The following is a 12,685-nucleotide window of genomic DNA, read 5'->3' on the forward strand; positions in this document are numbered from 1 at the left end:
TAGTTCTTAGAATAAAAAATAGTTAGTATTGTCCAAAGCAGGATCCAAATGTTAAGGCCACTCTGGAAGATTTTAGCTCTGGGATGAATTGATGCTTTGTCTTCTATCTGCTAGATGGATGTCTGAGGCTCTTTATATTTTAATAAAATAGTTTCAAATTATTTTCCCAGCTTCATGAGGATTGATTTTATTTCAATGGGTTGGCAATAGATTATAAAATATCTTCTTTCTGTTTATATAATGAATAGTTTTGTAAACTTTTAGTGTTAAAATAATTTACTAGTTATTAAAAATCTTTCAGTTATCAAGTGAGTTATTATAAAAATCATAATAAATTATCTGTGAATGAAATGTAACAAGTTGTAAGAGTCTGTTGAGTATTGCATGTTCATACCCTACTGAAAAGTCAAGCTGCTCTAGAAACTACAATTCTTGGCAATGATGCAAAATTCGTGATGATGCAAAATTTGTACTGATTGTTTGGAGCCTGTTTCAGGAATGGCACTTTAGAGTCTTAGGTTCAGTTGTGGATTTTATTTGCTCTGTTCTATTTATTATAACTTCATCTTTGTTGTCTTTACTATTATTAATTTATTTAGATGCGGATTGTTTTGGTAACCTTATGCTATATAATAGAGTATATTTGCATATGTATTGTAGTGCATGTTGCATTTTATAACAGTATTAAATTCTTCAGTTTTTCGAGCCGAGATCGTGCCACTGTGCTCCACCCTGCGCGACAGAGCGAGACTCTGTCTCCAAAAAAATATATATATATATAGTGGGGGAGGGGTGCGGAGGATGGAGGCGGCAGTGTCCACTGCAACGGTTGGGCTGCGCGTGAGAAGCTGGCGGTGCAGGAACCTGCGCTCGGGGAAGGCTGGCGGCGGCAGCCGGGCCATGGCGGGAGACCCCCTCCTCCGGCCCCCCTGAAGTCCCGGGAGCCGCGACCCATGGGATCGTCGAGCAGCCGGGTGCTGCACCAGCCGAGGCGAGCCCTTGCCCAGCAGGAACAGGGTGCCAGGGCGGGGGGCTCGGCCGGGAGGCCGGACTCTGGAGACCCTGCGGCGGGCTACGGCTTCTGTTACTGCCCAGGCAGTCACAAGCGCAGCGGGGCCTTCCGCTACTGTCGCCCTGACTCGGAGAGAGACGAGGATGAGGAGGAGAGGGACGAGCAGCAGCCACTTCTCCACATCCCTGCAAGGAAAAAATTAAGGAGTACATCCAAATATATTTATCAAACATTATTTTTGAATGGTGAAAACAGTGACATTAAGATTTGTGCTCTAGGAGAAGAATGGCGATTACACAAAATATATTTATGTCAATCTGGCTACTTTTCTAGTATGTTCAGTGGTTCTTGGAAAGAATCCAGCATGAATATTACTGAACTGGAGATTCCTGACCAGAACATTGATGTAGAAGCGCTGCAGGTTGCATTTGGTTCACTGTATCGAGATGACGTGTTGATAAAGCCCAGTCGAGTTGTTGCCATTTTGGCAGCAGCTTGTATGCTGCAGTTGGATGGTTTAATAAAGCAGTGTGGTAAGACGATGAAGGAGACAATTACTGTGAAAACTGTGTGTGGCTATTACACATCAGTAGGGACCTATGGATTAGATTCCGTAAAGAAAAAGTGCCTTGAATGGCTTCTAAACAATTTGATGACTCACCAGAATGTTAAACTTTTTAAAGAACTAAGCATAAATGTCATGAAACAGCTCATTGGTTCATCTAACTTATTTGTGATGCAAGTGGAGATGGATGTATACACCGCTCTAAAAATGTGGATGTTTCTTCAACTTGTGCCTTCTTGGAATGGATCTTTAAAACAGCTTTTGACAGAAACAGATGTCTGGTTTTCCAAACAGAGAAAAGATTTTGAAGGTATGACCTTTCTTGAAACGGAACAAGGAAAACCATTTGTGTCAGTATTCAGACATTTAAGGTTACAATATATTATCAGTGACCTGGCTTCTGCAAGAATTATTGAACAAGATGCTATAGTACCTTCAGAATGGCTGTCTTCTGTGTATAAACAGCAGTGGTTTGCTATGCTGCGGGCCGAACAAGACAGTGAGGTAGGGCCTCAAGAAATCGATAAAGAAGAACAAGAGGGAAATAGCATGAGGTGTGGTAGAAAGCTTGCCAAAGACGGTGAATACTGCTGGTGTTGGACGGGTTTTAACTTCGGCTTTGACCTACTTGTAACTTATACCAATCGATGCATCATTTTCAAACGCAATACACTGAATCAGCCATGTAGCGGGTCTGTCAGTTTACAGCCTCAAAGGAGCGTAGCATTTAGATTACGTTTGGCTTCTTTTGATAGTAGTGGAAAACTAATATGTAGTAGAACAACTGGCTATCAAATACTTATACTTGAAAAGGATCAGGAACAAGTGGTGATGAATTTGGACAGCAGGTTTCTGACCTTCCCTTTATATATCTGCTGTAACTTCTTGTATATATCGCCAGAGAAAAGAATTGAAAATAATCGTCACCCAGAAAATCCAGAAAACTGAAGATCTCATCAGTTGGGAACAGTAGCACTTTGAAAACTTTTTAGGCCAGCTTTAATTTAATGGCCCTATTGATATTCGCATCTAAGGTGACTAACGACGGTAAAGGCCTTATGAACCGTACAGACAATACAGAAGATTATTATTATTATTATTTATTTATTTATTTATTTATTTATTTTTTTGAGACGGAGTCTCGCTCTGTCGCCCGGGCTGCAGTGCAGTGGCCGGATCTCAGCTCACTGCAAGCTCCGCCTCCCGGGTTTACGCCATTCTCCTGCCTCAGCCTCCCGAGTAGCTGGGACTACAAGCGCCCGCCACCTCGCCCGGCTAGTTTTTTAAATATTTTTTAGTAGAGACGGGGTTTCACCGTGTTAGCCAGGATTGTCTCGATCTCCTGACATTGTGATCCGCCCGTCTCGGCCTCGCAAAGTGCTGGGATTACAGGCTTGAGCCACCGTGCCCGGCCAATACAGAAGATTATTCTTATCCTCATTGCATTTCTCTGCACATATGAACAAAACATTTTAAAGCCAAGAAAATATCTGTGGAACCATTTCTGTTAGTACAATGTCAACTCATGCTTTTAATTTAGCATTAGCAGAAAATTACTATAGGTAAATCTCACATTTATCTGCAACAAAATATGTATTTAATTTTTAGCTTAAACTTTGTTGCTACCTTATGTTAGTGGAACTCAGTTATCCATCAGTAAATTTATTTTTATTTGGCTAAAATAATCTAAAAGAATAATTTGGATGGCCAATTAGAAATGCTGTTTTGAATTGGTGTATTTAAAGCTTTCTTTTAATATTTTAAACCAGCTTATTACGATTCCTCCTTTTAGTCTGATATCTTTCCAGTTCATACTTGTTTTTAATCATTAAATGCTTTCTTCCTGGTTTTGGAGACTAAGCTGAGAAACTTTTTTAAAACTTAAGCATTGTCATGCTATTTTTTTAAATTTGGCTTTCCTAGGATTTTAAGAACAATGAAAGTTAGCTTCACACCTTCAAATGATCTTGAATGAGTGAAAAATCAGTTTGATTCGAAGGATATTTCTTGCCTTACATGGTCTTTTCTTTGACAGTCTGTATACCTTTATTATTAGTTTTTAAATTATTTATGTACCAGATATTACACTTTTAAACATTAATATTCTCTGATCTTTAAAATTATTTATGTTCAAATTTTAGTTGGGAGTTTTGTTTCCTACTTAAGCTCAGTACTTTATACCTATGAGTTGAGTGCCTTTGAGTGACACATGTTAACAGAAATTTCACAGTAAATATAAATAAAGTCAGAGGATCTAATAAAGAAGCTGATGAAGCATTCATGTAAAAATGGAACTCATTTTTGTCAAAAATGAGATGTACACTTGTCATGATTTAGATATGTTGACCTTTTGTGTTTATTGCTGTTTTGAATATAGCCATGTTCATTTTCTTTCCAGTTAGAGTAAGTACTTCTGTGGTTAATGTATATTTTTATTGTGGCTTTTAAAATAGGAATAATTTGTATGTATCTGTGCAAATAATAAATGCACATTTGGAAAAAGAAAAAAAATTCTTCAGTTTTTCAAAATTTAATCTCTAACATGTGGATAAATTGTATTTTACATAGGAATCACCCACATTATTATCACTAAAGCAAATAAGATCATATTGACATATTCTATCCTAATTTGTGTGTTGCAGTAGCACATTAGTAGTAAGATGTGATTGTAAGTCTGTGCTACTTAAATAATTTGCAATAATATAATTCTATGCAATTGAATTATTGGGTTATTATAAAGGTAATAAGCAGTATGATATTATAAAAGTGATTTTTTTGTTTTTCTACAATTTTTATATGGTCAATTTCTCATAAGTAATATAGTATATGTACATTTTACAACTGCCTTCTTTATGGATAATTTTTCTTATTCTGACACATTGTCATTTCTATCTCTATTAGTCAGTATTCCTTCAATTGAAAATTACACAAATCCTCTTCAGTCTGTCTCATGTTAAAAGGGTATTTGTTGGCTTATTTAGTTGAGATGCATCCTCACAAAATGAAAGAAATAGAGAAATCAGATCATCAGGGACTGAAAGGGTATTTCATTGTTACTAGTAGTTTGTATCTGTAGCTCTTCCTAATCCCTGATCTTTTATGTTTGTTGATTCTCAACATGCAGCAGGAAACATAGTCATTGACTCAGGTACAAACCCTTTGAATTTGTAATCCACAGATGTAAAGAGATTCTGTTTATAATTTGTAAAGTTCTGGAGAAGAAACATTAGCCTTGCTTGCACCGTGTGGTCCTCTCTGTGACTGGGAGATTATGAGACCAAGATTGACAGCTCCACAAGCACCACTGAGTTGGGAAGGAATTTCCAAAGGAAATAATTTGATAGCAAATCATTTCTTAGTCTCAAGCGATAGGTCCAACCCACCAAATATGCAAATTTGTTTCTTTGTAATTGTGATCTACTGTAATTTAGAAGGATTTAAAGAGAAATTTATGTTTTCCTTTAGAAAGAATGTACAATAAGTGTAGACTGTTATTTTTTTTTAAATTCCAAAATAAGGTGATTGAAGAGCTGAAGGATGTGAGTTGCCTAATAAATACGAAAAAAAAAATTATTTTGCCCAAAATATGCAGGATGTTGCGATGGTTAATACCGAGTGTGAAGGATAGAGTTCTTTCATTGGTTTGGGGGTGATTAGACCCCCAAATGCTAAGGACTGTACTACTAATAGTATGGAGAACATTGATAGTCCTTGGTGGAAACTGTTTAGAGAGTTATGCAAAATAAATGCTTTTGACACTCCTGATTAACCACTTGTGAAAGGCAAGAACCTTAGTGTCTCTATACATAATACCTTTGACTATATGTGGAGAACTAAGGAACATAATGAAGTCGGTTGGTTGCTCCTAAGTTCACTGGAAAAGTAATGAAAGAAAATGATGTACTCAGGGATTCTAACTTCCGGATTCAGAAGCAAATATTGAGCCTCAAATCTGCTAAGCTTTCCCTGAGTGAGTCTTATCTCCTGTAGAGAAAGCTGTAATTGTGGAAAGTCAGACACAAGTGCTTATTATGCAAGTGGCTGACCATCAGTGAAAGGTGCATGCAGAACCTCAACAGGTGTCCCCTGTTAAAGCAAGGGCATTAATTGGCAAAGAATGGGACCCTGAAACTTAGAACGGGGATGTGGGGGAGAACCCTGATAAATCTGGGGATACTGAGCTTGTAAACTCTGATGAAACTTTTTCACAAAAGAAACATCTTCTCGATCCCCAATATTGGCAATATCCCCTCCCGACACACACTGCCATCAGCCTTTCCATCTTTGTCTGAGGAGATAAACCCTGCACCGCCTGAGGCAACAGTAATGGCCTCCCCGAGACAGTTGCCAGGCAAGATATTGTTGTTTCTCCTTAGGAGCCACCCACAACACCAACAACCCTGTTTACTTCTATACCTATAACTGGACTAAAGTCCTAGTGGGCCCCTCGAGGTGAAGTTCAGTGTGTGACCCATGAGGAGGTGCACTACACTTGAAAAGAACTGCTTGATTTTTTCTAATTTATATAAGCAGAAATCTGGAGAACAGGCATGGGAAGTGATATTAAGGGTTTGGGATAATGGTGGAAATAACATAGAGTTGGATCATACTTTTATTGATTTGGGTCTACTAAGCAGAGATTCTGCATTTAAGGTTGGAGCCTGGGGAGTTAAAAAAAAAAAAAAAAGGTTCTAATAGTTTATTTGCTTGGTTAACTGAAATATGATTAAAAAATGGCCCACTGTCAGCGAGCTGGAAAATGCCTTATCTCCTTTGGTTTAATGTAGTGGAAGGGATCCAAAGGCTTAGGGAGATTGGGATGTTGGAGTGAATTAGTAACTTTAGATCTACTCTTCCCAGCTGAGATGGTCCCAAAGATATACCCATGACCAATGCTTTGTGAAATAGGTTTGTGAGGGCAGCACCTGCATCTTTGAAGAGCCCTGTAATTGCTCTTCTCTGTATCTGAGATCTAACAGTGGGAACCACAGTCACTCAACTACAAAATTTAAATGCAATGGGACTACTTGGGTCCCAGGGCAGCAGGGGCCAAGTGGTGGCACTTAACAGTCAAAGGAAAGGTAGGCATAGCTACTGTAATGGACAGCAGAGGCAAAGCAGCAATCAGAATAGTCTGACTCATGTAGAGGTCTGGCATTTGCTGATTAATCACAGGTCTAGTAATCAAGGGATGGAAGTGGAAGTGACACTACTCACCATCACCCCTAGCAAGCTACTAGCAAAATTTTTGCTTCCTGTTCACATGACATTATGCTCTGCTGGCCTAGAGGTCTTAGTTCCAGAGGGAGGAATGCTGCCACCAGGAGACACAGCAGCGATTCCATTAAATGGGAAGTTAAGATTGCCACCTGGACACTTTGGGCTCTTCTTACCTTCAAGTAAACAGGCTAATAAGGGAGTTACAGTGTTGGCTGCGGTGACTGACCCAGACTATCAAGATAAAATCAGTCTACTACTACACAATAGAGATAAGGAAGAGAATGTGTAGAATACAGGAGATCTCTTGAGGTGTCTCTTAGTATTACCATGCCCTGTAATTAAGGTCAATGGGAAACTACAACAGCCCAATCCGGGCAGGACTACAAATGGTCCAGACTCTTCAAGAATGAAGGAATGAAAGTTTGGGTCACTCCACCAAGGAAAAAAAAACCATGACCTGCTGAGATGCTTGCTGAAGGCAAAGGGAATCCAGAATAGGTAGTAGAAGAAGGTAGTTATCAATACCAGCTACAACTACGTGACCAGCTACAGAAATGAGGACTATAATTATCATGAGTATTTCCTCTTTGTTTGTTAAAAACATGTTTGTGCATGTATACAGTTGTGCTAAGAAAATATCTTCACTTTATTTCCTTCTTCCTTTATCATGTGACATAAGAATTATTGACTTCATATCAGCATTTAAGTGTTGTTCACTTTATGTAATAACATTTTGATTGGGGATTGGTCCATTTCCAGTTGTATGAAGGATAGTTGTATTATGTTAGGCATAATTATGACCATGCTATTGTTTTATTTGAAGATTATGTATGATCTCAGGAGATGTGTATGAGTTCAAGTTGACAAGGGGTGGACTTGAGACAGTTAATACTGAATGTCAGCTTGATTGGATTGAAGGATACAAAGTATTGATTCTGGGTGTGTCTGTGAGGGTGTTACCAAAGGAGATTAACATTTGAGTCAGTGGGCTGGGAAAGGCAGACCCACCCTTAATCTGGGTAGGCACAATCTAATCAGCTGCCAGCACCTCGAGAATAAAAAGCAGGCTGAAGAAAGTGAAAAGACGAGCCTGGCTTAGCCTCCCAGCTTACATCTTTCTCCTGTGCTGTATGCTTGCTTCCTGCCCTCAAACATTGGACTGCAAGTTCTTCAGCTTTGGGACTTGGACTGGCTTCCTTACTCCTCAGCTTGCAGATGGCTTATTGTGGGACCTTGTGATCATGTGAGCTAATACTCCTTATTAAACTCCTATATATATATATATATATATATATATCTCCTATTAGTTCTGTCCCTCTAGAGAACCCTGACTAATACAGAGGTTCAGTTACAGAGAGTGTTTAGTTTAGTTTGAATTAAATTTTATCAGTTTACATTTATCCACATTATCCAATTTATCTAGTATTTGTCCTATCTTTATCTTATATTTGGTTTCCCCTTAATATGTCATCTATTTAATGTAAAGCAGTTAATGAAATGCCAAATCTATGTATAATATTGAAGCATACTCCTTTTTTGTGACATATGGCCCACCTTTATTGCCATAGTTATATCTGAATTTACTGAACAGTTCAGGAAAAACTTTTTAAAAATTGCCGTATTCATAAAACAGATTCAGAATTGGTTGCTAATATTACTTTCTACAGCTTATTCACAGACGATCTCCTCTAAAGTTCATCCTGTCCTTCTACTTATTCCTCTGTCCACAGGCCCATTTTCTTCAGAATGTCACTGTAAGAATCTCATTCAAATTCTCCCTTATCCCCCAAAGCTCATTTTGCTTCAAATTTGTTTCTCTTCACAAAACAGTGCATTCATCAGATACAACTCATTCAATTTGGAAAAATACTTGGTGCCCCAGCATGATGACTGCATCATATGCACACAAATAGGTGAGCACATGCACACCTGAGTACCTAGGAAAATTGATTATTAAAGACAATACTCTACTGGAAACAGCCAGGCCATATATACCTTAATGTCTGCTCCTTTAGCTAACATTAAAATCAAGCAAAGAGAAGAGTCGTGTTAATGATGAATATAAGCATTAATTAATTAATTGAGCATTTATGTAACAGATTATTTTTTTAACCAGTCTTTTGTTTAGGAGGGCAAAGGACATAGCAGGGATTTTTCATTCGTCAAATTACATTTAGTTTAGATGGCTTTGTAATTCTCTGAAGGAGTAAATGGATAGTACTGCAACAGATATTGGTCAATGGGAAATTAAGCTCAACACACTTAGAAGTAAATTTTCCACTGTCTCTAATTCTGCTTTAGGACTCATACAACCCTAAAAATACAACTATAAAAATATGTTGATATATAAAATAAGCTCATTGAGAAGAACATGAACAGTTTTAATTATATTTAACAAATGAATAAAATAAGCCATTTCTTATCTTCCTCTCCAGAAAAATAGTACCAGTTACTGCAGTATTTTAAGTAACTTATCCCCGATTTCAGAGAGATATTTATTAGCATCCTTAATAGCAAAGATATCATAGCATGTTCTTTTTTTCTACCTGGTCAAAAAAGAAATTGCCACATATTTTTCTTTATCATATTTGTTTAAATTCATTTTGCTGCTTCTACGTCAAGCATGAGTTGCTTAAAATTTGTATTTTGTTTTTTTAAAAATCAACACATGTAGCAGCAAAAAGGTTCAATAAAATACAAATATGTTGCCTTTATGCAGAGGTAAACCAGCTTGCTGCCAAATTCTGTAATACAATTTAAAAGCATATATACGCATGTATAATGTGAAAACAAACACTGGCCCAATATTAAACCAAGAAGCAAACACCCTCTTTGCAAGCTGCTGGCCACTTCCTTTATAGAAATGAGAATAGGACCTAGAATCCCCAGAAGCAATAATTTTCCAAGCTTCACCCCAAATTGTAGTATAGTGCTTGCACAACCATTTGAGGAAAATATAGAATTCATTAGTAAGTCTAGCATTTTAGAGCCCCAAATCAAATTGAAAGTAATTTTTTACATTGCCAGGCCCAAGAGAGCCTAGCCCATAAGAAATACTTAACAGAAGTTCTCATTTTCCATTTATGTTGAGCAAACTAATAGTTAAGACAAGGAAGGAAGGTAGGGAGCATAGTATATAAAATTGTTTTCTATAATTCCTAGCTCTGTCCTAAATACCAATAGTATTAATAAATGATTTTTTTGGCTTTTCCAATTTTTTTATTTTTATGGATTTAGTGGTACAAGTGCAGTTGTGTTACATAGATATATTGTGTAGTGATGAAGTCTGAGGTTTTAGTGTACCCATCACCTGAATAGTGTACACTGTAAGTTATTTTTAATAAAGAGCCCTAGTACATTGTACAAAATTTAAAAAGTATAATATTAAATATTTCTCCCTCTCCTCTCTCCCAAAGTTTTAGTTCCCTACACCAAAAAACAACTACTATTAGTGATTTCTTGTGTTTTCTTGTGTGTGTGGGTATTTATTTACATATATGTGTATATATGAACATACATGTATAAACAAACACATAGCTTTCAATGTGTATAATTTTTCTTCATTATATCAAATTAGAAGCATATAATACATATTCCAGCCATTTGTTTTATTCACTTAAAATATTATTTGGAGATTTTTTTTTATAGCGGTGCATATAAAGCGACTTTCCTTTATGCATTGTATTTCTTTATGCAAACATTCCATAAAATATTTTATATTAATAGGCATTTTTGTCCTATCTAAACTTTTGATATTACACAAAAGCCCACCTGTAGTGATTTCACTTATACATACGTAATTACATTATATGTGAGCATGCCAATATGATAGTTTCCTAGAAGTTAAATTAAAGGGTAATATAAGGGTATTTATCTATTCAAATTAATGTTTCAATGTTACAGCAAATTATTTTCCTACCAATAATATGTAAGAATGCCCTGCACCCTCATCCACATAGTATATTATAAGGCTTTTTATCTCCACCAATCCGTTTAATAAAAATGGCATCTTATCATAGATTTAAGTTGCATTCATTCATTATAAATACCTCCAAGCATAATTTCATTCACCTCAAATTGGTATGTGATTAATAAAGTCATAATTTTGACTTCTAACACATAAGTGATAAAATATCAGCACAGGTAGAATAATCATCCATGCTGCATGAAGAGGTGTTTCTATAGTTCCTATAGTCATATTGTCTATTGTGGAACCATGATCTGGAAGTTAGAATTTTTGTCCACCCACCATCTTCCTTTGAGTCTTGCCTCTAGGAGCTATGTGGAACTGTGCTCAAAAGTATCCCCATTCATGAGGCTCCAGGTTAATCGGTTATAGATACTGTCATCCCCCAGCAGCCATTGAGCACTTTGATCCACTTCTGCTCTTGAATAAGAGTTGACAGTTTTCAAAATGATACTGACAAAAAAATTTGCCTTCGCTTAAATAATTTTTTTAGGGCAGTAGGAATGATGAAAATTTCAAGCATATGTTTACCACTTACTATGTGTCAGACATAACAGTAACGCAAACCTTTCGAATTCTTTTATTTGGATTTGTCAGCTGAAAGATTGGTATTCACAGTACCATCACCAAGTGATAAGAAATGGAAAATTCAGTCAAATAGCTTTTTTCTTTCTATTTGACAGCACACTTTTGGTTTCACTTAGCCATGTCTGAGTTTCCTGTTTAGTAATTAAGCAATGATCAGAGTAGAAATTGAACACAGCAACCAGCAAGTCACAAGCATTACAAACAATGGCCATTGTTCTCAGTACTGGAGGAGCATCTGTGTCCCCTCCTCTTTCCTTGTGAGGAGGCCTGGGAATTCTAACGGGAGGCTGGCACCCAAGGTGAGAGGCAGTGAATGAGCTCAGGAAAGCAACATTTTCTCTTATCTCAAAAATATGTCAATAATTTAAAAATGGGCTTGATATGTGCCCACTGAAAACAAATTCTACTCACTTTGGCTTTTGAATGTGCAAGGCATTCTAGTTCTCTAATCAAAGTCAGAATCTCTGAAATTCTTTCTAACTTCCCTCTAATGCTTGAGAAATATAACTCAGTCTCTGAATCCATCTGTTGGGCTGCTAATACATGCATTAGGATGGAATTAACAGTACATGTGAGTGAAGAACTTCGCATATGCACTGCTCTAAAGAAATGTTTCATCAAATAGATGACTCATGATAATGCATTGTCCCAACATGTCAAGGTGCCGTTTTCTGCCTCCTCATTAATCACCTTCACTGATACCAGATAGAATTTTTAAAAAATCTTTTACTGGGCATGGTGGCACTTTGAGAGGCCAAGGCAGGAGGATACCTTGAGCCCAGGAGTCTGTGACCAGCCTGGGCAACATAGTGAAACCTCTCTGCTAAAAAAAAATTAGCTGGGCATGGTAGTGCATGCCTGTAATCTTGTCTACTTGGGAGACTGAAGTGAGAGGATCAATTGAGCCCAGGAGTTCAAGGTTGCAGAGAGCTATGCTTGAACCACTGTACTTCAGTCTGGGCAAAAGAGTAAGAATCTATCTCAAAAATAAATAAATAAATATAAAAATCTTAAAGATTGAAAACAAAAACCCAAAAATATATGTGGTAAAATAATACTGACAGGTAAGTAGTTTTTAAATGATCCATGTAAACATGGTTTTGTTTCCATTTTTATACTCTCAAACTTACACAGAAAATGTATGCTTAATTAATAATAAAACAAGGGTAATGTGTGGTTGATAAAAGAAAAAAGTAGAAGAGAAATATACATGACTCCCCTCACTGAGGAACGCATCCACTTTTCTCCATTGTGTAGAGTCTAGATTATTCTGTAGCTGGATGAAGCATGATACGGTCTAGTTCTGTGTCCCCATCCAAATCTGATCTTCATT

The 12,685-nt window shown here is 37.0% G+C and overlaps 1 protein-coding gene across 1 annotated transcript; it reads left to right on the forward strand.

Annotated features, from left to right (window-relative positions):
- Nucleotides 1–880: 880 nt before the first annotated feature.
- Nucleotides 881–2,628, forward strand: LOC117072513 (germ cell-less protein-like 1). The gene has a single exon (XM_033192768.1). The coding sequence runs from the start codon at nt 954–956 to the stop codon at nt 2,523–2,525; it is 1,572 nt and encodes a 523-aa protein (XP_033048659.1). The 5' UTR covers nt 881–953; the 3' UTR covers nt 2,526–2,628.
- The last annotated feature ends 10,057 nt before the right edge of the window (nt 2,629–12,685 follow it).

The sequence above is a fragment of the Trachypithecus francoisi genome, unplaced genomic scaffold, assembly GCF_009764315.1.
Source record: "Trachypithecus francoisi isolate TF-2019V2 unplaced genomic scaffold, Tfra_2.0 Lachesis_group4, whole genome shotgun sequence".
Classification (NCBI taxonomy): Eukaryota; Metazoa; Chordata; class Mammalia; order Primates; family Cercopithecidae; genus Trachypithecus; species Trachypithecus francoisi.

Coding starts and splice junctions, on each gene's coding strand:
- LOC117072513 (XM_033192768.1), top strand. CDS start 954: ATGGGATCGTCGAGCAGCCGGGTGCTGCACCAGCCGAGGCGAGCCCTT.